The following is a 26,548-nucleotide window of genomic DNA, read 5'->3' as shown; positions in this document are numbered from 1 at the left end:
CTTGTATGGGTGTTATCGGGATGCTTTGCTGTTTGATGTAGTTCTAATGCATGTACCAGCGATATGGCAATGATAGCGCTGTTTTGAGGCATGTTAAGACACGACTGATGAATTATATCATGATATCCACTCGGATTTAATATCTGAGAAATACTAAATAAGATCTAGTTTCATGTATTGGCAAGTAGTTCCGTATATGTAACCAGCCGAAGAGAGCACCTATAACAAAGAAGAAAAGTAGGATATGCTACATCATGCATATGAACCCACCAACACCAACCAGGTATATCCAAACCAAACAATAACCCTACAAATCAGAAATAAAGAAAAAAAAACCCCGAACAAAAATTATAGTCATAGCCCATAATCATCATGCACATCATCAAAATCAATCCCTTCACAAACATCATACTGCCCTGCCCTCCAAGGCCCAAACAACAAATTCCCAGACCAAGAAACATGTCCATCCTCATCATGCTCAAAGAAAACATACCCCGGCTGCTCCTCCCCAGCCGACCTGTCCACACCCCAAGGCCCCGTAACCAAAGACCCAAACCCGGGCAACGCCACATTGGGCACATGTCCACGGGCCTCAACTTGGCCCGCGCCCACATTATTAACAGTAACCAGATACACAGGCGGGAGAGTCACATCGCGATCTGGACGAAGCGGCATCGGAATCCACGCCTCATTATTATACGATTCGGGTCTGTTCTTGTCATGTCGGCCCGGCAATGGTCTGGACAGAAGCATGGAGTCCAATTTCGCCGTGTCGAGGAGTAACCCCGGTGTCTGGACGTAGAGGACGGAGTCATACTGCATGAACTGGATCTGGCCGAGACGGAGCAGCTTAGTGTCTGTGGGTGTGTAGCCGGCGCTGGTGGCGGCCGTCATGTCGATGGGGAGCAGCCAGATGTTGTATTTTAGGGATGCTGTGCGGAGGAGGGAGAGGGCTGTTGAGATCTGGGTGGTTTGCTTGTGGGGTGGGGTTTGGTCCCATTCTTGGGGGTACATGAAGAGGCGGTCTTGGATTGCTGTGTTGTTTGTGGAGAGGGTTTTGAAGAAGAGGATTGCGGAGCAGATGTTTGAGGGGTCGGGGGTGGAGAGGAGTTGGAGGTAGGCGTAGTTGCCTTTTGGGTGGTGGTTGTTGTTGTCGTTGACATTGAGGTTGTCTAGGAGGGTGGTGCGTTTTGTGTTGCCTCCATGGTGGGTGAGGCCCGGGATGGGGTCTGGTGGTTGCGGGGGTTTGATGGCGTGTTGGATGCTGCGGACGGATTGTTGTTGGAGGACGTAGCCGGAGAGGAAGAGGACGAAGGTAAAGATGCAGATCACTCCCGAGGAGAGGATAACGGAGACCGTAGAGGAGGTTAGGAGGACCATTGCTGGTTAGAGGGGTTTGTGCATTGGTATGTGGGACGTGGTGGTTGTATAGTTTGGTAGGGTAATGTATGGCCCCGTTGGTGTAGATGAAAGAACAGTATATGGGACACCGTTGTACCACGGCTAGGATATATATGGACTTCTTTCAAATGGTAGTATAGTAACTCGTCAACTCGTCAATCATGCGATTCATACGTCAAAATCCGGAAGATGAAGATCAATCGATCACTGAACCCTGTTTCATCTCGTGTTTACAGTCAGCCCGGTTGGCGGTGCGACTATCGATAAGCGCCCTGTCTTGGCAGAATCCCGACCGCCAAGACAATCGCCTCAACTCCGACATCATTCAGTTCAATCTTTCATCTGCATCATTATTTCTCCGCAAATCCTTCACCTCGCCAATCCACCCCGGAAAAACATGGCATCCCACCGCGCCGATGCCAGTTCCCTCCTCGACAATCGCGGCTACACCGGTCCATTAGTCCGCGGTGTCAATCCAGCCACTCTCTTCGAAAAAGCCGTGCGCGACCGCATCACGGACTCCTACTACTGGAAGGAACAATGTTTCGGATTGAACGCAGCGACGCTGTGCGATCGCGCGGTTGAGCTGACCTCTATTGGAGGAACGTACGGCGTTTCCGAGAAGCCCACACCATTCCTCTGTCTCGCATTCAAGATGCTACAACTAAACCCGGACCGGGATATCGTATTGGAGTACCTGAATTTCACCGACCCGGTCAACGACGAGGAAGGGGAGCAGACGGCGGCGGAGCAGGCTGAGAACGGTGTGGTCAAACAACGAGGGGATTTCAAGTACCTGCGGGCTTTGGCGGCGTTTTACGTTCGCTTGACTTTCGACGCGGTGGATGTGTACAAGACGCTAGAACCACTTCTTCTTGACTATCGAAAATTGAAGCGGCGCGTGCGCGATTCGGTCGTTCTTACGTATGTGGATCAATTTGTCGATGATCTCCTCACCAAGGATCGTGTGTGTGGTACGAGTTTGTGGAAGTTGCCTTCGAGACAGCAGTTGGAGGACTTAGATCTTTTGGAGGAACGAGTCAGCCCGCTAGCTGCTGAGTTGGAAGAGATGGACAACGAGGATAAGGAGAGTGAAGAGGGTCAGGCCAGTGATGCTCGGTCAGCTGATGATGCTAGTGATGATTGAGACTGCTACCGGCTAGCTGCGAATGTCCTTTTGGCTCTGCCAAATAATTCATTGGTGCTGAGCTTCTATTGCCAGGCTCGGTATCAAATGCTACGGCTACTCCCGCAAACTCATGACCGGTTTCCGATGAATAGTCATTTTCATTGAGCTACCTACACCTCTTTAATAGGTGTGGTTCTCATTTGACCCCGCTACTTTGCGTGCCCTATCGGGGCAACGATCGGATATACATCGGGCGTCGTGACACAGACGCCACGGAATACTTGTCATCCTCTTCAAGATGGATTATATGGAGACATTTACTATGAGAGTATGGGGCTCTACGGCTCGGAAGTCGGGAATTTGAAAAACGGCATTGCTGCTTGAGCATAGTACCATTTTTGGTTACAATCTGCAGTATTCGGAGATACCCCATCATCTTTGCTATTCAATTGTAAAACATTTGTTGATTCCACTTACTAGTTGCATCCATTGTACTATGTTCGTAAATGACCTAGAACGCAAATAAATGATTTCAACATGTCTGCCTCGCCCAGCATCACTAGATCTATAAACCAGAGACCATGTCAAGGAATATGGAGTTGGAGAAGAGCGAATAAGAAAATGGCACTAAAAGCCTTGTTGGCGATGCCACTTTTCCTGCCAATTTTGATACCATGGGCTGTCATCCAATGTAGCTACCTCCCAATCGCTGGGAACGAGCCCATTCTCTTCTTGTTCTTTTGCCCATTCTTCAAGCTTGGGAAGTACAACATGTTCCACGTGCCACGTACTCTTATACTCCAGTATATTTTTGTTGCCCTCCTTCAAGACCTTGGTTACCAATGCGGGCACGCCAGGTTCATCCCGGAGTTCGGTCACCGGTGTGAACAGTGCCTTGAAGTTGAATACGATGGCTCCTGAGAGAGGAAGACGGCGAAGAGTTTGCCAGTCTACTCTGAGATAGCAATCCTCTAGCTGAAGATTGGGATCTTGAGACAGTCGGAGTTTCTCGTGAGGGTCTCCTTTGGGCATATACAAAGGTTGTCCGACTTCAAGACCCCAGGATCCTCTCTGTATCGGTTTGTCGGCCGGCATTTTGGTGAAGAACCTGCGTAGTCATCTGTGAGTAGACCCTCGCCGAGATATTTTGACATGGTACGCACCGATCCATAGAGAATTTCATCTTCTCCCTGTAATCAGGAACTGGGCCATGGATCTGATGAAGCTGAAGTCCGATCTTGGTGCCGACATTCCATCCCAAAGCAGAACAGATGACTCCGGCACGCAAAAAATAGTTACCCGTTGTTTCATCACGTAGCATCACACCGAAGTCTTCGGGCACGTTGTCCAGCAGTATCTCAAGAGGATGCTTAGATCTTATATCCTGTTCTACTCCCAAAATCCTATTTTGTAGGACGCGTCTGTCCACCAACGAGAAGTAGTGCGGATACCGGGCGCAGATGAATTGCAGAACCATTTCCATGAGTTCTTTACAGGCCAGCTCTGATCCTGGAAGCCAGCCCAGGACCGCATCCCCATGCTTTGCGTACAAGTCCTTCCGTTGCGCGATCCGTTGTATATATGTGTTCTCGAGCTCTATCCACCAATCCGTTTCTAGCTTTGTCAATGCTGCCATGATTGTTAATGTATAGCACAAGTTATGTGGCGCCGCTTGTAGTCAGGCATAAGCAAACATACACATTGTCTGGTGGTAGCCCCATCTAAACGGACGATATGGCCTGGGTAGCGCTTTTTCAATTTTGAACTCGGGGTACTCTCGAGGCAAGGGCACACCGCTGAGTTTTGCGTAGTCCGGAAAGTCCCCTAAGGCCTTAACTTCAGCCATTGAGAATCCCATTGGCGTGTATCTGTCTTCCCCGCAGGTCGTATAGTCCACGGTCATGGGAAGGATGTGTTTGAGAACTTTCTCTTCGTCGACTTCATGTATTCCTGTCGCGAATTCCGGCAATGCAGCAAGTGCCTGACGGCCCTGAGGTGGCAATGTATCCGCATACTGCGCTGGTTTCTTCTCCGGTGAAATCGACTGTGATGCGGTTCCACTTCGAGGGCTATGGAGTTTCGAACGAAGGCAGACTGGTTTGTTCTTCAATCCACTTAAAGCGAAACATAGCCCAGTCAGTCCGAACACGGTGAAGCACACCAACCACAGATTATCTAGCTGGTCGAGTACGTCCATAATACCTTTCTTAAAATGCAAGATGGCGCACTCAGATATAATATATGGATATCCTCGCTATTGCAGGCTCAAATAGTGCGATGTCACATCTGTATCGTATTTCGACGTAGACCAGAATGCCGTGTGTCCAAGGTATAGATGTCACGGACATGACCATAAAGACCGGTGAAGTAGCCTTGATTTAATACCCTAAGATAGACATGTGGTCATTATAAAAATCAAAGATTGGCGGGATTCGAAAGCTAGTTTGAGGTGCTATACGGAAACTGCAGCCTCTCTGGAGCAATGTAACCTATTGCTTTTACTTCGTTCGGTGCGGAGACGCAGATCAAAGATAAGGATACCCTCTCGTATCGAGTAATTTGATGCGATAGACTTGATAAGGAAGTGTGGTTCTTCTGGGAAGGTGTGAGGAGCCAATCCTCGGCGTCATAGAACTGCAAGGATGTAATATTAGAGGCCCGTTTCACCGACGTATGCCATACAACCAATGGTCACAGATCGTTCTACATTCATGTAGCAACGATGTAGCCCGAGATAGATGCACGTGCCCTATGATGTAAGGTAGAGGCTCCATCTCTCCCTTCATGTGAACATGCCATATGAGAAGCGGCAGTACTTTGTAAATCCGTCTGGGATCTTATCCATTGTCTCAATATTTGGTTCCGAAGCATAGATGAGGGGGTCTTACTTACCATAAGATAAGTGGCAATAGATAATGATCAGCCATCAAAATGGTCCTCCAGTAATATTGAACTGATAGAGTAGGCGAGGGGATGAAATGCGGACAGAATCGACGGAAGGAGGAAAGAAAGTGCCCACCTCCGCATTTCCCGAAAAGGGAAAAGTATCCATTTGGATCATGTGTCCAAGGCGCAGCTTAGTCACAGCCCTATGTACATTCATGTACGTGTATATAAAGCTACTAGATATATCCCTAAGCTATTCAAAAAGCTTGTCATTCAATGGCATGGTCAGCAGAGAGCTTAGAATTTCTCTGCGTAAAATGGATGCTCGTATCTCAGAGAATGTTGAAGATTGGAATTGACTCCTACTATATCACTCTAAGACATGGAACAAACCAATTCTAGATCACAATCATTCTCATTTTCAAGAAGCGAAAATTGGCGTCACACGTTTGCTTGGTCTCATAAGAATCACCGAAAAGCGGCATCCTTGCAAATCCGTCCGTCGAGTCCATCCGTGAAATTATATACGACACCACGGTCATATGAGAGAAAGATCTTGGTCTCTATCCTCATGAAACTGGTCCAAAAGGCAGACACCGCGTTTTCACTACCGATTGATTGTCATGAATCAGTGAGACTTGCAGTGTCCCATTCAACCTGAGTTTTAGTACGCCCACTAGAATGTTCTAGCTTGAGAAGAACAAACCAAGATATTCAAAGAAGGCTGTAACCATCAGAGGTTGCCTTAATACTGGAAGTATCTCTCAAGGCTCCAATGACCCAGGTTTTGGGCCATGTGCAGAGGCGTTAAGCCATTGGCGTCTCTAAGGGGTGGAATTGCCCCGTTAGCAAGCAGCATTGCAAAATTATCGGATGTCCGCTGTCTTGCTGACATATGCAGCGGCGTTTCGCCATTATTCGTGGATGCGTGAATATTGAATGTGCCATGAGAAAGTAGAAGTTTTATAACTTCTGTCGAATTGTCTCGGGCTGCGTAGTGTAACTCGGTCATTCCATTCTTTCCTGGGATGTTTGTCTCGATTCCGCGCTCTAGGAGGAACTGGACAACCTCTGGGGAGCCACGAGAAGAAACTTTGTGCAAGGCAGTCTCGTTCTGACTGTTTCTGGTGTTTATATCAATGCCGGCGTCGACCAATATACGAATCATAGTGTTCTGACGATCACCGCCATCCGGGAGTTGAACAGCTTGGAAAAGGGCCGTTTCACCTCTAGAATCCTGCAAGGAGGGCAGATGGGCATATTTCCCAACCAAAAGCTCTAGCACATCGGGATCGTCATTCCTTACGGCTCGATGGAGCACAGATCTACCATAGCCATATATATAGCTCAAATCGACCTTATCCAAGATAAGTTTGAGCGATTCGAGGTTGCAGTATGGTATCATACAGATCATCTTGGGCTGAGGCTGCAATTGGTACAGCTCCAAGCTGGCACCCCTTTCAAGCAAGAGTTCCACAATCCGGGTATGCCGGAAACCAATTGCAAGACCCAACATGCTAATTCCAAGCACATCATAGGAGCTCGGGCTGACCCTGCATCAAGGAATCCTCTGACGGCGTTGATTTCACCTTTTTCAATTGCATCTGCGAGTGGCTGGAGTGGGATAATGATAGTATCTGCGAACCGTTGGAACCGATAAACAAACGGGCAGTCGAGAATATGCGCTCCTAAGTTTCTGGTAAGGTAACGAGAGTAATACTCTTCACTTGCCAGGGCATATCCCTTGGCAGTCTTGGGCAGTAATGAGCGTAACATCTCGCTGAGCCTTTGACAGGTGCTAGCGAGTTGTGCTAAGGATGGAGGGTCGATACAGGCAACGATCATATCAATCAGCTCAGCTGGTAAGCCGTCTAGCCCACGAGACTGTCTCGTCTCAGTTTCAGGCGTCATGATAAACGAAATATATGCAAAGTGAAGTGTGAAATTCTGTATGACTTTTTCTAGCCTCACTGGATAGATTCGCGGAAATTTAGAACCTGTATGCAGTGTCTCGTTGGTAGTTTGCAGTCTATTCTCGGCTTCTGTACTGTGTGAGCAATTGGCTGGCCATATATACTTCATTTAGGCACTAATTTTAAGATAACGTCGAGAGCTTTAGAAGCTTCTGGTGCTCGTCACTGTGCAGACTTATTGAAGATACCTCTTTGTGACTGAGTAGGTCATGTTGTGAACAATCCTTTTACGGTAATCATCAGCCATACAAAGGCTCAACATAGAATCAACCAAGAAGGGTACTCATTCAACTGAAGTGACAAACCACACCAGAGTACACTCTATGAGTAGGTACTGAAATACACTTGAGCAAGTGTAGATATATTGCCCGGCAATTAGTGCAGTCTGGTAGACTCATGGGTCCCAATGCTGGGGCAGGATCACATGTTCCTTACATTGCTTTTCCATTGGAACCCCGTCTGCGATACTGTACAAACATCTCAGCCACAGTGGCAATGTCATTGCTATGTTGGAAGCATGTCCTGTGGCTCCTCATACAATGAGTACTGGACGTGAGGCTAGCGTTATGACGCTAAGGTCCGATCCCGAAACCAAGACCCATCAGCCGCCGGAGTTCCGGGGCTTTGAATATCCCTATAAAACCGATCAATTAAGCAAACAGGAAGGATTTGTGTGGTATAGAACTGTACGTATCGCAGCTCGGGCTCACTGTCTCGCTGGTGTGGGTCCCCACCTGTCAGCCTTAATGTCTCACCCTCAAGTTTCGGGTGGTTGTTTGTATGTTTTCAACGCCAAGCTGCCGGTCACTAGCTGCTAGTCTCATGTTGAGACCATCTGTGATCGTACAGAAGTGGCCAGGCCGGGAAAATGACTTGTTCAATTTGATCCGATGGTTCGGTCGGCGATTCAGTGGACGTTGTAAATCACCCGAGAGCTAGTGAACGCTAATTTGACGGTTCAATGTAGACCCAAATAGCCAGCGATTCTTGATACATATCTTGCTCATTCCATTATTATATGATTACATGCTGGACCTTTCTCCATTGAAAGTAACATATTTGATTGTTTTGCAAACATCCAGCCCGCGCGCTTTACAAATGCTCCGTATGACCCTAACAAGTATACAACAAAATCAAAAGGAACAATTTAAAGAAAATATGCATGGAGAGAAGACACTTCAATGAAATTAGTTGTATGTACTTCGAAATAGCACATGTGCATGTGCATGTGCCTTCATGTACACGATAAGATCGGTCAAGGGATGAGGGTAATGGAATAGAGTAGAGTCGGCGACAAGCGGACGACTGTGGATGCGTGGTTATATCGCGAGACATTGACAGCTGCTAGCCATGATATGGACATTCATAGCTGTCTGGGTTGTTTCCCAATGGCGAGGAATTATTAAAACCATGCACTAACGGGGAGACCCGTAAGCCCCTGCAAGCATGGAACGGCGCCGAGGAGTGCCGAGCTTGTCAAGTCCCGGATTCCGGTAGATGAGGATATGTGACAAATGGGTATCATAAGACCGCTATATTCGCCGAACGCACAAATCGAGTTGACAAACGAAAAAGGGAAGACAAAAGAAAGAAGCCAGAATCTCTTGTTGGAACGGATCAGTCGGGATTCGTAAGCTATGTAGTCAACGTTAGCCTTATCAAGCAATCAGTCGACAAAACACAAAAAGTACTAACCCGAAGAACTGGCCGAGAATAGTCTTCGTTGTCCTGGAGTGACACGTCACTGTCACGACGGCCGCCTGCGAACAGTACAGTATCCGTCTTCAAGCGAGTATCGGTAAACGTTGGTAATCTTGAGGATCCGGCAGATAACGTATGGCTGTGGTTGTCCGAGAACGCTCGGTTCGCGACGCTCATCTGAGAACCTTTGCTGTTCCTACCATCTAGCAAGCCATTGGAGACGCTCGGACTTGGGCTTGTTGAACGCTGCTGACGTTTCTTGAAGAATATCAAGAAGAAGATGGCTATAATAGCAGCCAAGCCGCCAATCGAGCCGACAACCACGCCAGCAATTGCGCCTCCACTTAAACCTGAGCCGCTACTATCCTTCTCCGACATACCGGCACTTGGATCTGAGGTTGGCTTAGAATTGGGGACTGTGATCGTTTTGACCTCCCCGGCAACAGTTTCAACCGATTGAGTTGCAGTCGTCGTAGGTGCATCGGTGGTTTTGGAAGTAGAGTCCGTCGATGTCGTCTGTGAAAGGTTAGCATCCAATAATGGCCGATCTGTGTGAGACTGCAATGTCATAATCCCCATGATCTAGCTTAGTGACTTGGTCACGTGTTCATCTCATTCTATACAAGAACTAAGTGGCTCCCATGAGGGAACAAACCAACATTGGATCTCATGCACAGCAGAACGCTGAACTGACGAAGTTGAGGGGTTGGAAGGGAACTTTTGCTTGGGAAAGATCTACTGACCGATGACTCTGTAGATGTCGACGTACTCGACGAAACTGTGGCGGTTCCTGAGGGCGAATGCTCGTTCATCTGGATATAAGCAAAAACGCCCTTGGAAGCACTTCCACAACTATCATCGGGATATCCTGGACATCCAGTATCACACTTCGACGTATCGACGTTGGTAGCTCTGTTGGGAGCAATGTTCGAACACCAGCAACTCTTCCCTTGAAGAATTCCGAAGGCATAATCGGAGTTACACGTGTCCGTACATAGTCCGTTTGATTGATATACACTGACATCTGTATGCAGGTTAGAAAAATCCTAGGGGACTAGGGACCACAGGAACATACTAGCGGAGTTCGAAGCTCCCGTGTTCACGGTAGAGCAATATGTGATATCCGAAGCAGCAAAGGCCCGCCAGGAGAACAAAGTGAGTAATAGCAGAGCCATGTTACGATGCATGGCGGAAATGGCCGGATAGCGGTTTAGTCGTGACAGCAGTGTGTGCGCTCCTTTCCCAGCTATGCGACGCCTATTATAAATCCCAGCCTCGACCAAAACGTGCCAAAACAACCTCTCTCTGAATCACAATAGGTCCCGGGATCGATAAAAAGAACCACCTCGGTTTTAGATCGGTCGCTCGGTCGGCAGGATGTACAATTGGTGAATGTTTGGTCGGTGTCGACTGAGAAACAAGGTTTAATAACAGTGGTCAAACTGTGAGCCAAGCTCAAGGCTAGAAAAATGTCTGTTGGCTCGGGGTTCCGTAGAAGATCCTTCTTCGCTAGGATCAGTGTGGCAGTTAATTACTGACGTCGATCAGCCACAGACCACGAACACATGGAAATGGGCTTGCAACTATCATGCGATCCCGCGACATACCTGTGAACTAGTTCGACTAGTTACTTCTTTTTCTGGGTTAATTGATTTCCCTCTATCTTATAGATAGGGCTCATCTAACTGCGACTAGACAGATGTTTTGGGGGCCGAGAGTACGATAGCGGGCGGATCAGAAGACTATCGCAACATCGTCATGATCATCGTCACCTTACAGATAGGAGAGAAGGGACAGCCGACCGGCTCACGGAGGTTTGGATAGAAAAGAATCCGATGGAATGTCAATAGTAACGACAGAAAGTAAAAAGTGAAAGGGAGGGAAAGAAAAGAAGAGAGTGAGAAAGGAGAATAACGGTTCTCCTCTTTGGGTCGACGAGGAAGCCGATGGGGTGAGTGAGTGAGTTTGAGTGAGTCGGGTAAGGTCAGTTAAACAATGGATCCAGTCAAACAGCTGGTAAGTAACGAAACAAGAAACATGGAACGAGAGCGGGTTCCCTTCCCGGCGTTCCACCAATGCAGCCAGTAATCATTCTAGAAAACCATACCAAGAAAGAAATTTTGATTATCAGGGTAAGAGTCCGTCGTATGTATGGCGTACGTATGTCCATGCATCTAGGCTCCAGCTACGCTAGCTTAATGGGTAACAAGGCATCTAGCCGAATCGGCCGTAATTATGTCCAGGACGAAGTATGGGGGAAAGAAAAAAAAATGAAAAACAAACGAAAATTACCGGCATACCCGCTTGGAAGTGGGGTTTAGAGTACCAAGCAGTAGTACTCCGTACTGTACCTTGCCTATCTTAGTACTATGCAGGCTGCAACAATGGAGTAATTCGATTTACAGCTGGTCAACCAAAGATTTCAGTAATCTTGCACTCAGCAGTTAACTAAACTCGTTACCTTGATCCATCTTTACAATCCAGAATGAAAAATCTTCTGAAAGAAGGGGAAATGAGAGCTATCTCCCTTTGTATACAATTCATAGAATTCCATTCTATTGCATTTTTCTCAAGAAGATCATTTCCGATCCAAGCTGACAGCAAAGGGAAGTGTCTTTATCCATTTGCCAGATGCATGGTTAACATGAATGTAATCTATTATTCCCGTAAATATCGGTCTAGTATGTGGGTACAAAACTACCCAAACAAATCTCCCAACTGCGAGGAGTGAATTAACAGTAGTAGTATCGTTGTACCAGAGTGGCGCCACCTGTACTAAAGCTGGAAAATATTTCCAAAAGACGGACCATGTAGTTGGTACAGTACTTACATAAATAAAGATCTTGCCCAGGAGGATATGGAGGAAAACAAACCAATTATTATTTCCTGACCCTGGAGATCGATGGACGGTACACCTGTGCTACTGTACATTTAAGGTAGGATAGAAACTCTAATGGATCTGTGGTTGCACGTACTCAGATTCAAGTACGGATACAAAGACATCCTTGTCATTGACCTTAATTTCTTCAATGCTGAATGGGAGACTTTTTCACCTTGGCCGCGTCATTTGTCTGACACAGCGGGACAAAAGATACGTCACGTCACATACCACCACAATACCACACACACACACTCCATTCTCTGCCTCATCTCACCTTACTTGACTGGTTGCCCCCTAAACGTCAGGGGATTTGTCCATATAGTTCTTGGTCAAACAACTTCTTGTTGTTTTTCTTTTTTTTTTTTTTTGTTCTATCTCTTCCTTTCTTTCTTACTTGAATAATGAGATCTACCCGGTTCAGCCACTCGAATTATGAACGATTCGGCGTTTGAGACACGGCCACGGATGCAGATCCTGCCGGTCTCATTGGTTTTCGCATAGCCAAGACAGCCATGCGTCTTGACTTAACATTGCCCAAGTGGTACTTCATTCCAAATAGCTTACATACCATACTGACCCAATACTATTAGCAAGTTGATATTGGAGGTTGAGTGCTTTTATGGAATTTCACTTTACTAGAGTTTTATTAGTTCATTTAGGAATCTAATCCAGACTCTTATTTGCATTGCTTATATCGTGGGATTCCTTGTATCGGGATTGCTTCTGATGGGGGCTTACAGTAACCGTACAAATTTACACTTGTCGTTGATAGGAAGATATGTATAGACAATACAATAGTGACGGATCCTCTCTCGCACCCGCCACCGCACAGGACAACCTGTGGTCTTCAAATGGATTCGGTCGAGTGGAGATACGACTTCGAAGCAATGGTCTAGAAGGATGACTATGCGGAATGGCAAAGAATTGCTCCGTATGGAGTATGATGTTGATTAATGTGTCATTGACCTTATTATTATGCTTACTCGAAGATTCTCGTGTCCTTTCCGGTTTCCTCACTGTTCTAGCCGTGCCTGGATGGGCTGGACCAGCAGTTGACGATTCATGGAAGGGAGGCTGCGGCTTTGATACGCATGATGGTGGGCCTTTTGCGGTTTCAGGTCGGCTGTCCCGTCTGTAACCCAAGGTCGACCCAACGGTGAGTACCACGGACAATAAGGTGTGTAAAATCGCAAAGGACAAATCACACAATACGCAGTACTTTCCCACTTGATCTATCCATGGGTATTCCCATCTCGGGTCAATGCGCGGTACGCGTTCGCGAGATACACTTCACAATCGTGGGAAAAAGCTCCTGAAGTCCCAGACTCCCAATACATCATACTTACGTGGTCCAACGGCTGGCCGCAGTCGACCATGGCCTGGAAATCAAGGCAGGCAGGCAAGCAGGCAAGCAAACCCAAGCAAATCTGCCAACCTATCAAACATCAAAACATGTGACACCAGCAATGAGTGGAAGGAATCGATCCGCGATCTCTCATCATGGAATCAATTCACTTTATCCACATACACGGTCAATCCTTTCTCTTTCAGATGCTCTACACTTGTACCGATCTAAGTGATTGCCGATGCTTATCTTAAGGGACCACTTTGCGAAAATCCGCAATGGAATCTTTTCTTGATTGAGCAGTTACCCTGACTCGGTATCTGCCAGTGTTCATTAAATATTTGCCGAAGAATGCGCTGTGGCATTTTACATACATGCAATTTCAAAAGCAAGAGAAATGATCGAAACTTTCCGACATGCCTTTCTTTCCCGGTCGCATTGATACTCATCCCCGCTTTAATCCAAAGTCTAGACACATGGCCAGTCGAAAACCATGATGACTCCGGTCGTGGCTGCATACTCACTCTACATTAACATAGGGGCACGCTTGACATATCTACGTATCGTTGGACTTGTCCTGTCCATCGTGGATACCACGGTACGACTAAGATAGGAACCTGTCGCAGACCCCGACCAATAGCATCGGCCAAAGGCAACCCAAGGAAAGGGATGACGACGCCCGCCCTCTGCGTGTCATTTCTGCTCGGTGTGCTTCGGATGGAGAAGGTCCTGTCGAAGTGATAAAGAAGTGAAACCCCGCCTTTCAGAAGGCCGTTCTTGCACCCTGAAGTTTGTCACCTGCGAACCTTCCTCGCAGGTCTCCCGCGCAGATCAGACCATTTACTAGCCCTCTCAGAGAAAGTGCAAGCGCGATATTCGCGATCTAATTAGAAAAGGTCGTCTACGATTCTGACTTTGGTCGACAGATGGCGATCAGTAGTGGCACGGTCTCCGCCGTATGGGCCAACTTTATGGAAATACGAGTCATATAGTTCACTGGAATGGAGGGGCTGTCTGTATCTGGAAGCTGTCAACCGCGCAGCCTTATCTCTGGCACGGGCGGTACCATACCGGGTCTACCGGGGAATGCAGTGGCTGCTGCTTTGATATGCTCGACATCCACAAACAGCCGGATAAGGATACTAGGGATTAGGAGAGTATCTCTTCCGTCGAGGCTCAGGCCCATGATTATACGAATGGTCGCCATTCTTGTCGTAAATCGAAAACTCTCTCACTAATCCCTGAACGGTAACGTCTCGTATTTTAAAATGAAAGGGAAACAGCGGAAAAAAGAAAATACCAATAATGGTGTGGCTGAGGCAGTGACAAGAAAAAGTGGGAAAATCGATTAGTCAAATGCCGATCCCCTTGCTTCGCATCAAACATAACCTAAATCACTGCAATTGAACCCACGACACTGGTAACCAAATCGTAGAAAAAGAGAGGTAAACAAAAGGCCCCTCCAATGAAAGAACATGAAACAACACCAAAAAATTTAACAACCAATCTAGCAACAAACAGAATGAAAACAAATCAAAGCAAGGCACCAACCAAAACAAACAAGCACAGAGACTCAGAGAAGAGATTCCTTTCCCCCGATCTCAATCAACAAAAATAGCAGCAAGGGAAAAAGAAACAAATAATTACTTATATTTAGGATCATCCCGTGTCCGTGATCCATTATTGTGGGAACTTAATTTAACATTGTTTTTTTTATTTCCATTCCTTGGCTGTGGCGTTTCCCCTCCAATACCAATACAGTGACCAATACCGGCACTACTACTACTGTATGTAGTATGCAGTAAAGTACAGGTAAGTATGTATGCACAGCCAACATACACAGTACATCGTACATCCAAATCTCCCGCCCTATATTTGGCAACCCTCCTTACACCGGTCCCCCAAGCAATGGCAAATCGGTTCAATCCGTGATCTGAGCAGAAACAAACCTCAGGATCTAGAATCGACCTGCTGACCCAGACTGGATTGGCATAAGCCGGCAAAACAAAAACAAAAACAAAAACAAAATACCCAGCTTTCCCACGTTACAGTAACCCAGAGGGAATAACACGGGTAGCCTGTCTAATAATATCAGCACTGGCCCAGATATCCACTTAATATAAGGAAAATAGAGACGTGTCATATTGCAGCCTTGATATCGCCTATTACTGTACATGGAATGGAGTAGATACTATGTATGTGCAAACAAACCGAGACGATTATCCACAGCGTACCCAGTTTTTCAATATGGGATGGCTAAAGCAAGGCACCCTTCGGTACTTGCGTCGGGCCACTCCTGTTTCGGATCTCGTACCTGATCGTCGTGATGGTGGCAATTTGTTAGCCTGATGGTGGTGTTTTGCTCTACACTGTAAGCACCTAGTGAGTGCCTTAGGAATCAACTGGAATTGAGGTCAAAGACAGGGGAAGGGAGGTATATGATGCTGCGAAGGGTTGGAATATCACGTCCTAATACGTACGTATTCGTAGATACTGAGACATATCGTAGAAATAACTTGCCCCCTCGGCACGTCTGCTGTTAAACGTCACTTCTCAGCCGCAATCTGCCAGGTGCCCTGTTCCTGTTGTATCACGGTCCACGACATGGCCCCATCAGGGGCTGGATGCGCTGTGTAGCTGTGGGATGTGCGTGCGTCTGTAGCTAGGAGCACAATAGGGGTAGCGAGCATGGGTTATGGTGTTTCTATGTGGAAGGCTTTCTGGGATTGGTTCTATGGTGGCTGGATTGGTTTTTTCGGAGGTTTGGTCCGTGGAGGGACACACATACTGGAGTATATTTTTGAAAATGCATCAGTGGTTTAGATGTAGATGCTAGATATGTGTTAAAACGCATGCGTTTGCAGTGGCTTGCTTTCTATGTTGATTGGATGGTGTGGGTTAGGAATATATTTTTCTGATTGCAGAGAACGAATGTACGTGTCAGGGATGTGAAGTGTGGTGTAGCGATCATGTATGTATGCATTGGCGGGGAAAGGAATAAATGATACTTGGGAAGTGATTTCATAGGTCATTTTATATAGTAGTATATTGTGTTGAACAAGTCATGTATATAGTGAATTACTAACTCAAGCTGGCACTGATAATGGTTCCATTCGAAGTCCATCTATATATCAACCTAATTTCTTCTAATTTTGAGCTCTGTGCAGTAACTCTCCCATCCTGCTCTGGGGACACTCTTTAACCACAGACCATAGTATATCGATTGAATGGTGCTGATACATATACCAAAATTAATAATCACAGCGAGTTATAGGAGATCAACGATGATAAAAAGATTCAGATGGAACGGAGAAAGTGGATTTCTGAGAGACAATATTGGAGAAGAAGTAAGTATCAGACTTTCTATTATCTATATCTGTTAGGATGAATTGATAACTTCGACATAGATATATTCTGACTTGGAAGCAATCCTCAGATATCCTAACCGAGAAGACATTCAACAGACATTGCCATGACAATGCTTTCTACAGGATATCCGACCAATCCTGCTTCCTAATCCAATCCTCAACAGTAGGAACTTCGAAGCCGACCTCAAGCTACATTAAGTCAGCACCACCCGATGATTAACCTGTTTAAACATAGAGCATACCTGCTTTGGATGAAGGACGGTAGGGTCATCACGACCCTCATAGCCAAACTCATTCCAGTATCCCCAGTTATCGATGAATTCCTTCTTCAAGATGTCCGGTACACCCTCGATAGACTGCCCTTCCGGCAGAGTCACACACTCAGCAGGAACCCCAAGCACACGACTCCAGGTACGAACAAACTCCTCCGGTGTCATCCACTCCCGATAAGCAATCAGATTCTTCCCCGGCGGACACGCAATAAGAGCCTTCACAGCTGGACCAGTATCCTCTTCAGCAGCAGCAATAGGAAGTTTTACCTCGCCCTTCAACCCGCCAACGAATTGATAGACTCCACTCTCAGCCTATAACAAGAACATTAGAAATGAAACCAGTGACTACAGCAAGTTCCGAATAAACCAACCTTCTTCGGCCTCAAAAATGGACCAAGAAAATTCGACAAATACCACCCAACCTGAACAACACTAGTCTTTTTCCAAAGCTCCGGATACGTCTCCCTCCCATAATCGACCGCATGTGCCTTGGCTTCAAAATGCAGCACCCGTGTATACTTACCCTTCGACCACTTCGACGCATCAGATAGACTAGAGAAAACAAGCCTCTCCAACGTGTCTATCTTAGCCGCAGCATCGAAAACATTCTTTCCCTGCTGCAACTCATACTCATATGTCCGTCTGATCTTCGACTGATCTTCAATCTCACTATTCGGGGCAATTGTCGCGAAAGCGTTCCAGAAATCAGTCACGCTGAAGATGGCAGTTGCTCCTTGGAAAGCGGATTCGAGAGAGACGATGTCGTCTAGATCTGCCTGAATAATCTCAACACCCTGTTCTCGGAGCGATTGGGCTTTCACACTGGAAGTATTCCGAGTTAGACCGCGGATTTGCCAGGTAGGGTCTGCGAGGAAGCTTCTGATGACGGATCCACCTTGGTTGCCGGTGGCACCGAGCACAACAAGGAGTTTAGTAGAGGACATTTTCTAGGATATTTGAGCTTCCAGGCTTTCCTTCAGCTGTTGTTTCTAGTATCCCTTGGAGATGGTTGAATTGCTCTTAAGTATCTTGTTTCGTTGTGCTTTGCGAATTTCTAAGCAACGGATTTAGCGTGCTTATGCCCGTCGAACGACGTCGAAATTGGTTATATTATTAATGGTAGTGGACTGCGTTAGTGATTATAGATGTTTACTAATTGATTCTATATCGATTAATCGTCATGAGAGTAAACGAAGGATACATGTCCTTCCAATTATGTTTCATTCCTTTGTAGCCACACAGATGGTCTACCAACGGGATCAAAGCAGCCCTAAACTGGTGCCCCAGATCAAGCTTATTCTTCTCGAATCCCACAAAGCCACCACATCTTAAAGTCTAACGCCTTATCTGAAGCAATTGATCCCCCTAGTAAATACCTGTGGTCCAATTCGCGTAATTCCAGCATCAAGAAGCGGTGCAGTCTCAGAGCGTATCTTCACCAGGCGTCGTGATTCCCTGTCCTGCCAATGCTTCCTTCTATGTGTACACATCCAGAATAAGTATTAGTAAGGTGGATCTGAACAAATTGGGGGCGAAAAAAGACATCCCATCGCCTCGAAGAGCTCGGCAATGTCTGCAGACCAAGGAAATGATGCTTCGAGGGGTACTGGGGAAGGTAAATGTTGGGGTCTGAAGTGGTGTATAGCACGAGTAGACTGCTTACCAGACTGTGCCGAATATGGTGGTAAGATTGAAAAGAAGGTAGATCAATAGGACCCGGTTCCTGGACTTGGAAATTACATGAAACTGTCTTGAAGTCAAAGCTGAATGAAATAGATGAATCTCCAAGCTTTGACCAAGTTCAGCGGTGAGTTCTTCTACTAATGGCCAATATGGAAAGACACGTTGCAAGTTGACAGCTTTTTTACTATATAGATGGTATCAACCGAGGCGATGGTTGATTAGTTAGGGTTATACTCGCGGGCCAATTGGTTCGGCCGACCCACCGGAAGTCTGGTATCCTGATTGGGCTGATTATTGATCATCGTGATAATTACTCCGACATTCTAAGAATCGATGATTCTATCATAATTATTTGATGCTGTGGGAACCATAGACGGAAAGAGGAGAGTTTTAAGGGGGGGTAGGCAGTGATCATAGCCGATGTTGACTTTAGGAATGCTTCGTAAGGTTATAAATACAAGGTCTTCATCTCATTCAATAGAGCGCTGCAATCGTTGTTTTACACTGGCATCAGAGTTCTCACCATGTCTTCCAAGTCCTTCAAGGTCATTATCGCCGGTGGCAGCATTGCGGGGCTATCCCTGGCCCTAATGCTAGAGAAGAATGGCATCGACTTCCTAGTTCTCGAGGCTTACCCGAGCATCGCACCCCAAGTCGGTGCAAGTATTGGTCTCTTGCCGAACGGTCTACGCATCCTTGACCAACTAGGATGTTATGAGTCGGTCATGGAGATGGCCGAATACCCAGTGGATAAAGTCTGTTTCCGCGATTCTCGTGGAAAGCTCATTCGCAGTTTAGAGAACTTTAACCAGCTTATGACTGGACGGTTCGTTGCTCGTTTTCTGTCTTCGCTATGTCGGTTAAACTTATATTTTCCTTAGTCATGGCTACCCCATTGTCTTCTTTGAGCGTCGGATGTTGATTCAGATTCTCTATGACAAGATCCAAGACAAGTCGAAGGTACTCACATCACAGAGGGTCCAGACTGTCCATACAAGCCAATCTCACGTTACGGTCACCACCAAAGATGGGAAATCCTATAAGGGGGATATTATCGTCGGAGCAGATGGAATCCATTCGACGGTACGGAGACAGATGTGGGAAGAAGCTAGGAAAATGAACCCTTCCTGGATAGATCCATCTGAAGAGAATGGTACGTACTTCCTCGATTTCAAAGCTAGTTTTAGTTGATATAAGAAGCTGACATGTGGTGGGCAGCACTCCCAGCGACATATGCATGCATATTTGGCATTTCAGAAGGCGTTCGTGGTATCGAGAAGGGAACTCTTAGTTCTGTGTTTAATGAGAAGTTCTCGTACCTCATCCCCAGTGGGCCTGGAGAGAAAACGTATTGGTTTCTGGTGAGAAACATAGGGGAAACAATGTATGGACCAGATATTCCTCGCTTCACCAAACAAGAAGAGGAGACCTTGGTGAAGGAACATTGGGACGATCAAATCACTCCAACAGTACGATTTTCGGATCTTTACAAGAACAAGACCAGCTCGGTGTACACCAGTCTACCGGAGTACGTCTATAAAAGATGGTATTTTCAGAGAATCATGACCATTGGTGATTCGTGCCATAAGGTGAGGAACCCAACCATTCATTAATGTTGAATGTAAGACTCATGTTGAAATGTCGTAAACAGTTTGAGCCCCTGACGGGACAAGGAGGAAATTCGGCAATTGAAACTGCCGCCGCTCTCACGAACCACCTCATGGCTGCTCTGAGAAGCAATTTTTGTCAATCACTATCAACTGTAGACATCTCATCTGTTTTTGAGAAAGTCCAACGTCAAAGGGAAGAACGTACGTGGAGCTTAGTCAGAGCTGCCCATGCTCGACAGCGCCTGGAGTGCCTGGAAACCCCGCTGTTGAAGCTGATTGCAAGATTTGTCACTCCATACTATCCTCTTCAACTCTTAAAGGAACACTGGATCGCGACATACTCTGCGGCTGTGTCATTGGACATGATTGCTATACCAAGGAGGCCACGAGAGATCCCTTTTTATGACGAGTTGTTCAGGGTTCCAGCAACCCGGGGAATCACTGGCCTTCTGCTATACGTAGGATATCTCCTCATTGCCTTTGTCGCCTTCCGATTGCTATTCGTTGCCACCGCGGCTAATGGGACATGGGCACTAGTCCGTCAAGCTGTTCGCGACCGGTCAATAACGATGGGTGGGTTGGAGGTTCCTCTTCGCCGAGTGTTTACCGGGTTTCGGCCTGTAGACAAAATCCTCCAGTCTCTGGTAACTATATTTTTGCCGGTAGTTGCAGGTCCTCCCAGACCAGAACAAGCATTGCAGCTACTATACTTCTTATCCTCGATGCTACCGCTGATCTCCATCTTCACGGTGGAGGGTTATCGCCGAAGGAACAAATGGACCCTTTTGTCAAGGTATGGATTGTATCAATATCCTCTGTGTTCATTGAAACTAACGTTTGCTCGTTAGTCCCAGCTTATGGGCTGTTCTATACCAGCTTCGTGGAATTGGATTCATCGCTCCATTCTATTTTATGGCAAGCACATTCATCACTGGTCGGATATCCTATTTTTCATGGACCACCAGGAGCTTGCCAGAATCGACAGCTAAGGTCATTCTCCCCGCGGTGGCGGCTGGATATATCCTTCCAACAATGCTTTTGTTTTTCCCAATTGATAATGCACAGACGCGTCAGTCAGTAGTAGCTGTGTGGCAGCCGGCGCCAGTATTTGTCGTTATCATGACTGAACTCTTGTCCCGAGCCATCGAATGCATAGGCCGAGGTAGACAGGCCAAACCCGATTCTCCATCAGCAGATGAAAGAATTGATTCTGATTTGCCCTATCTGAGTGTTCTCTACACAACAACATGCATCATATCGGCCTCCTTGCATATGAGTTTGATCTTCAGCTGCTTGCTTTCGGAAAATCTCTCCCTCACCCGCCTATTCTTCCCAGTGGACTCATTTGCACCCGTCGCAAGTTTAGCGGACGGAGCTTCCACATTTCTTAAGAACGATTTCCTCCTTGTGACTGCGTCGACCTTTGTGTGGTGCTGGGTTAGCGTCTGGGATCTTTACCGAGTCGGAATTTCCAATGTCTCCCCGTTGTCAGCGTCGGTCGGGCTGCTTGCAGGGTTTGCGGGAATTGGACCCGGTGCAACCGCGGCAGCCATCTGGTTCTGGCGCGAACAGACTATGAGCCAAAGGGGATTCCGTCAGCGCAGCTAGAAACTTTGCTTTTCTCGCTGTAGTCGTCCTAGGGATGTGTGTCGAGCATGGAAAAGTCGGAAAATAATGGGATGTTAACAGGTATGGTGGACAAGAGATAGAAGTTGGCCCTGTCGTCTTCCATAAGCCTGCTTATTTCGCGATCCTTGTATTAGAAGATGATTGGCAATACATAGAAATGCTGTGGTTTATGCCATTGCTTCCGGACGTAGACCGCTTGTTCAGCATTCATTTGTGTGGTCCCCAAACTAGATTGGTTTCCAACTAACATGCTGCCATACTAGGGTCTCAACATCAGAGCGGCGAAATCCAGCAACGCAACCAAGACAGATACAGAGCCGACTTAGTTCTAGAGGGAAATTAGTAAATTCCGTTTGAGCGTATTGGCTGGTCAACATACTATCAATAAGGGTGGCCTCGTCCAGGACCATAACCACATTACTGGAGGTAGTTGGACTATGGCTAGTTAGGTCAGCTGAACCCACGATGTTACCACTTGGGAGTAACAATCCAGGCCTCGCACTTGGATTGCTGTTCGTAATAGATGAAGAGGTGACTGAGGCTTCATATCTCTCCTCAGTTTTGATGCCCTGTTCTATCAAGAACCCTTCTATATCCTTGATATCAAACCATTCTTCATCACTGGGAATCGCCGACACGCCATTTGTCTCACGAAAGCGAAGAAGGTTCTGAGAACGAGAGTCCTGCCCCGCAGAGGGAAAATGCGTCCCCGCTCCACCGAAACTGATAAAAGGAAACCGACGGTCATGGACGGGATTACATGGTTTCATCCGAAGTACCCTCTCAAAGTAGAGTCGAATTTGTTCTCGTGGGACGGTCTGCAACACGAGCCCAAATTGCGGCTGGATGTCTTCGTCTGTCACTGTGTCGTTGCACACGAGTCGTAATCCGTTTTCTGCGCATGTACGATAGAGTCTTTCTGTGAATGCTGAAGTTGTGTAGTCTATGGCGTGATCCTCGTGGCCTATAGAAGATGCCACAGAAATGCAAGCGTCGGGTTCATGAGCCGTAGACGCAACCGGCGGCAAAAAGCCGTTAGATGAGCCCAAAAAGCGGCGCCAAAAATCAGACGAGAATGCCTTTTCTTTCGTCCATGTTGGGACACTAGTAGTTTCTGTGTTGACCTGGCAAGGGCCCGAGGACGACTGTCTGTTGCTGGACCTTTGTTGGGGTTTCTGACTTTGAGTAGTAGTTGAACTGCGCTCTTTGGCTTCTTTGGGCGACGCATGAGAGTCGACCCTTTCTAATTGGAAGCAAATCTCATTTTGGAAAAGCTTCACAGCCTGGAACAGCTGAGCATGGGACATTTGAGCACCTGGCTTGATAACTTGAGCGTCGAAAGAGTCCATGATCTGATTGAGTTGTCCGAATGCATCTTCTAGTCTAGCAACCCGAGACTTTAACGAGGCAAGTAGCGACTGTTGTCGGGACCGATAGGCCCGTTGGGCTTCTCGAAGCTGGGTCCGTCGTACCTACGCCAACTATGAGAAAAAGGCTAAGAAGCGAGAACCAATACCGCTCACCGTGTCCGGCGCCGCGGTCGGCACTTTACGAGGCCGGCCTCTATTTCTCAATGACTCTCCATCAGCGGTGGACATTGCTGTTGATAGTCCCTTGGAAGCTTCTGTCTGTCCGTAATTAACGATTCTGGTTGGTTGGTTCATGGTCGATTGACGCGCTTGGGTTGAAACGTTCGCCCTCAAAATCGACCGAGGGCTTGGCAGTCTAGATCGATCAGTAATCATTCTATGCACGACCTGACAAAGTATCGAGACATGACACTCTGCGGTAGAATGGGATTTACCTATTCTTATTCTTTTTATACTATAATAATAACCTATATTCTATTTTTACTATATAGTGAAGTATCTTAAGCCCTAAAGTATGGACCTAAAGGGACCTTCTATATCCTCCTGCCCTGCAGTGCTCTATCTGTTTCACTCTTTCGAGATATAAAGCTAGGTTTATCATTTTTTTAATATTAAAATTTGTACAATTTCTCACCAACCAGAGCATGTTAGCTCAGGGGAAGAGCGGTAATTTTTCACGTGACCTGCCATATTTGACCAATAGCTAACGTTTCACAGCCGGGCTCATAACCCGGAGGTACGATTTCACCTCACCAACCAATCATAGTACGATTCCTAACAAACAATAGGTCCCTGGATCGAAACCAGGACATGCTATCTTTTTTGCTCTATAAACCCGATATTAGAGTCTCGTAGCAAGCTTAGTCCTCTATTTCCCAATTTTTTTCACCTCTTTTTCCGGGAGTATTCTAGTTAACTAATTGATTTAGTAGTTTACAAATTACAATCATATATGATATGACCATATAATTAGACTAGTTAGACCACGCAGACCAAGGAGACTAAGCAATTTAAGCAGCCTCTCAGTATAGTAAACTTCTGCCGGCAGAAGAAGTTTCAGAACATAGGAAATTAAATTATTGCGGATTGGCGGCGTTGTTGCCGTAGTCCTATAGTCCCAATCCCTACTAGTAGTCGTACTAACCAGCTAAAATCCTGATTCTTAAAAGAATTATAGCTTCTTTGTATTGGATTAAGATTCTAGGGTAACAAGTGGCGCAACATTTCAGAGCAAAGCTACATATATGCTTGCTCGATGCCATTAACAGAATGATTGTCGCATCCACAACGCCGTGAGCTTACAAGTGGACCAGGATATAAGGATGTAGAGTTACTCAAGATGTACGATCCGTTGGCTGGTTCTTCTACATCTTAGACGGATGTCTTCTTCCCTAATCAATTTCACTCATATAGCGCCTAAAAACGAATTGAATGCTTCTTAAACCCTCTACAAGGAGAGGCTGCCGTTCGTCCAGAGGAGCAGCGCTTGCCGAGACAAATTTCATAACCGAGGGCTGTTCATGCTCAAGTATACACATGTTTCCGCGAAGAACTATCACGGGAAATCATCCTTCTTAGGTGCCAACGCCGTTGAAATTGTTCACTTTCCTCCAAGGAATATCCCTCCAACACATCAACTAGAGAATTCATTTTAAAAACATTTCGAGACCCCTTGGTTTGGAGCCAGGTGTGGAAGCTCCCCTGGGTATCATGACCGCTGATCGAAATTGCCAGTCGACTTGCCGGGTCCCTTGCTTCGGCCATGTGAGTATAGGCGTTGGGGTGACGGCTCCCAGCTAGGTGAAGTTGAACAAAGACTTCGCCACCATCTCTCAAATGTAGTCCAAGCAACTGAGATATTGTAAATCTGAAGGAACCGCAGGATACTTCACACATTTCACCCTCGTGGGACACCTTTACCGTTGTCTTTGTTGGTTCCAAGTACCTCATGATGTTCATCGACTTCTTTTTCTGCCAGGTTTGCTGGCTTTGGGCTTGACGCTTCGAGAGAAGGTTTTGGTAATACTGTCTTAGGAGAGCGTCGGGGGAGTTTCGTATATCATTAAACGCGTCTCTTGCACTTTCTGCCCATTGACGAATGGTCGGGTCCTCAGAAAATAAATGCTGCTGGAAAGATATTCGCCCACCAACTGCCTCATTTACAGCTTGGTCCTCATCTGTGAAGCCTTGCCACAAAGGCAGTGCAACATTGAGGTGATGCCCCGACCAGAGTCTGTTTACACTGTCGGGTAGATACTCATCTAGGTGCACGATGTCAATGTTTGGAAGACCAGCGCCATCCACATTTCGAGGAGGTTCAGCAATAACTGTGTCTTGACAGATGTTGGCTTTTCACTAGTGCCTAGTGTGACGAATATTGACTCCATGTCTCCAGCTGAGTCCCAAACATGATAATGCAGCGATGGGTTACGTTTCCGGCGGTAGATATTTTTGTGGGTTCGAATACGTTCGCGAAGCTCTGCTCCCTGTCCAACGTATAACCAAAAATTTTGTGGGTTGCTCCTCCTCCACAGGATGTGGAGGTAAACTCCACAAATAGATAGGTTTTCTGGGTTCTGACCAATTGCTATGAGACTATTTCCCTTTATTAATAACATGTTAAGATGGGAGAAGAAGAAGCAGGAGATATACTTCAAGAGCGTAAAATCACCGTTTTTGCAGATATCCCTTACAGTGGGATTCAAATACTGTTCCAGAATTGCCTCAATATCTTCTGTGTCTAATATCAACGCATACCTCTCTTCGTATTTTTCTGCTGTTTTTGAAATAAGCTGCTTTAGTATGAGCGCACGATCAACAGGCCCAATATTTTGAAGCTGGAGTGGTTCCCCAACTACGCCTGCGATAAAGTTGTTTCTCGTCCTTGCAGGCCCTTCCACACTGGGGTTCTCATTTAGCTGGTTTCCCTTAGGTGGTTCAGCGTCGGCAGTTAATTGTGAAATATCGCCCTGTATGTTTCTTTAAGCACCTCTCCACTATGCTCGATAATTTATAGACTGGTAACAACTTACTTCATCAAGAGTCTTCGTGCTTGGTTGGATAAGCTCTTCTTCGGAGGATGAAGCAGACGAAGAAGAGGAAGGGCTCTGGGGCCTTTGCTTTCGGATATACTGTTTCACTCCAAGAGGACATTTTCCTAACAGATGCAACGATTTACATTGGCCGCATTGCGTTGCTCTGCAGTGGTATATTCTGTGGCCAAAATTTCCACATCTCCTACAGAATCGACAAAGACATTTAGCATAGCCGTTCTTAATGCATTCGCAAGGTAGATCCATG

The 26,548-nt window shown here is 46.5% G+C and overlaps 12 protein-coding genes across 12 annotated transcripts; 4 read left to right on the top strand and 8 right to left on the bottom strand.

The window, feature by feature from the left end:
• Positions 1 to 150: 150 nt before the first annotated feature.
• F9C07_2286688 (uncharacterized protein) lies at positions 151 to 1,697 on the bottom strand. Its single transcript, XM_041287069.2, has one exon. The coding sequence runs from the start codon at positions 1,378 to 1,380 to the stop codon at positions 355 to 357; it is 1,026 nt and encodes a 341-aa protein (XP_041148697.1). The 5' UTR covers positions 1,381 to 1,697; the 3' UTR covers positions 151 to 354.
• Positions 1,698 to 1,798: 101 nt separating this feature from the next.
• On the top strand, positions 1,799 to 2,548 carry F9C07_11673 (putative RNA binding protein; the record flags this gene model as incomplete). Its single annotated transcript, XM_041287065.1, has 1 exon — positions 1,799 to 2,548. One exon carries the CDS (start codon positions 1,799 to 1,801, stop codon positions 2,546 to 2,548), a length of 750 nt encoding a protein of 249 aa, XP_041148698.1.
• A 609-nt stretch (positions 2,549 to 3,157) lies between these two features.
• Positions 3,158 to 4,727, bottom strand: F9C07_11674 (uncharacterized protein; the record flags this gene model as incomplete). The annotated part of the gene is made up of 3 exons (XM_041294440.1): positions 3,158 to 3,638; positions 3,694 to 4,159; positions 4,229 to 4,727. The coding sequence occupies 3 exons, from the start codon at positions 4,725 to 4,727 to the stop codon at positions 3,158 to 3,160; spliced, it is 1,446 nt and encodes a 481-aa protein (XP_041148699.1).
• Positions 4,728 to 6,161: 1,434 nt separating this feature from the next.
• Positions 6,162 to 7,327, bottom strand: F9C07_2075677 (cortactin-binding protein; the record flags this gene model as incomplete). Its single annotated transcript, XM_071508815.1, has 2 exons — positions 6,162 to 6,873; positions 6,969 to 7,327. The coding sequence occupies 2 exons, from the start codon at positions 7,325 to 7,327 to the stop codon at positions 6,162 to 6,164; spliced, it is 1,071 nt and encodes a 356-aa protein (XP_071368000.1).
• Positions 7,328 to 8,459: 1,132 nt separating this feature from the next.
• F9C07_11676 (uncharacterized protein) lies at positions 8,460 to 10,415 on the bottom strand. Its single transcript, XM_041294441.2, has 4 exons — positions 10,166 to 10,415; positions 9,834 to 10,114; positions 9,085 to 9,606; positions 8,460 to 9,024 (listed from the first exon to the last, which is right to left on the bottom strand). Exons 1-4 carry the CDS (start codon positions 10,275 to 10,277, stop codon positions 9,007 to 9,009), a joined length of 933 nt encoding a protein of 310 aa, XP_041148701.1. The 5' UTR covers positions 10,278 to 10,415; the 3' UTR covers positions 8,460 to 9,006.
• Positions 10,416 to 12,871: 2,456 nt separating this feature from the next.
• On the top strand, positions 12,872 to 13,109 carry F9C07_11677 (uncharacterized protein; the record flags this gene model as incomplete). The annotated part of the gene is made up of 2 exons (XM_071507659.1): positions 12,872 to 12,902; positions 12,961 to 13,109. 2 exons carry the CDS (start codon positions 12,872 to 12,874, stop codon positions 13,107 to 13,109), a joined length of 180 nt encoding a protein of 59 aa, XP_071367999.1.
• A 1,094-nt stretch (positions 13,110 to 14,203) lies between these two features.
• F9C07_11678 (uncharacterized protein) lies at positions 14,204 to 14,523 on the bottom strand (the record flags this gene model as incomplete). The annotated part of the gene is made up of 2 exons (XM_071507660.1): positions 14,204 to 14,343; positions 14,388 to 14,523. The coding sequence occupies 2 exons, from the start codon at positions 14,521 to 14,523 to the stop codon at positions 14,204 to 14,206; spliced, it is 276 nt and encodes a 91-aa protein (XP_071367998.1).
• Positions 14,524 to 16,379: 1,856 nt separating this feature from the next.
• F9C07_2286681 (putative hscarg dehydrogenase) lies at positions 16,380 to 18,100 on the bottom strand. The gene is made up of 3 exons (XM_041294455.2): positions 17,328 to 18,100; positions 16,927 to 17,268; positions 16,380 to 16,873 (listed from the first exon to the last, which is right to left on the bottom strand). Exons 1-3 carry the CDS (start codon positions 17,898 to 17,900, stop codon positions 16,802 to 16,804), a joined length of 987 nt encoding a protein of 328 aa, XP_041148702.1. The 5' UTR covers positions 17,901 to 18,100; the 3' UTR covers positions 16,380 to 16,801.
• A 1,063-nt stretch (positions 18,101 to 19,163) lies between these two features.
• F9C07_2261730 (zeaxanthin epoxidase) lies at positions 19,164 to 21,238 on the top strand (the record flags this gene model as incomplete). The annotated part of the gene is made up of 6 exons (XM_071510156.1): positions 19,164 to 19,465; positions 19,521 to 19,792; positions 19,858 to 20,228; positions 20,291 to 20,859; positions 20,916 to 21,042; positions 21,098 to 21,238. The coding sequence occupies 6 exons, from the start codon at positions 19,164 to 19,166 to the stop codon at positions 21,236 to 21,238; spliced, it is 1,782 nt and encodes a 593-aa protein (XP_071367997.1).
• Positions 21,239 to 21,368: 130 nt separating this feature from the next.
• Positions 21,369 to 21,857, top strand: F9C07_2075578 (uncharacterized protein; the record flags this gene model as incomplete). Its single annotated transcript, XM_071508813.1, has 1 exon — positions 21,369 to 21,857. One exon carries the CDS (start codon positions 21,369 to 21,371, stop codon positions 21,855 to 21,857), a length of 489 nt encoding a protein of 162 aa, XP_071367996.1.
• A 248-nt stretch (positions 21,858 to 22,105) lies between these two features.
• Positions 22,106 to 23,542, bottom strand: F9C07_2074042 (uncharacterized protein; the record flags this gene model as incomplete). Its single annotated transcript, XM_071508792.1, has 4 exons — positions 22,106 to 22,206; positions 22,258 to 22,313; positions 22,365 to 23,350; positions 23,402 to 23,542. The coding sequence occupies 4 exons, from the start codon at positions 23,540 to 23,542 to the stop codon at positions 22,106 to 22,108; spliced, it is 1,284 nt and encodes a 427-aa protein (XP_071367995.1).
• Positions 23,543 to 25,509: 1,967 nt separating this feature from the next.
• Positions 25,510 to 26,513, bottom strand: F9C07_2261727 (uncharacterized protein; the record flags this gene model as incomplete). The annotated part of the gene is made up of 4 exons (XM_071510155.1): positions 25,510 to 25,843; positions 25,901 to 26,217; positions 26,281 to 26,379; positions 26,427 to 26,513. The coding sequence occupies 4 exons, from the start codon at positions 26,511 to 26,513 to the stop codon at positions 25,510 to 25,512; spliced, it is 837 nt and encodes a 278-aa protein (XP_071367994.1).
• Between the last annotated feature and the right edge of the window lie 35 nt (positions 26,514 to 26,548).

This window comes from Aspergillus flavus, chromosome 6, assembly GCF_009017415.1.
Source record: "Aspergillus flavus chromosome 6, complete sequence".
Taxonomy (NCBI): Eukaryota; Fungi; Ascomycota; class Eurotiomycetes; order Eurotiales; family Aspergillaceae; genus Aspergillus; species Aspergillus flavus.
Note: the sequence above shows the minus strand (reverse complement) of the source record. Positions and strands in the feature narration are given on the sequence as shown.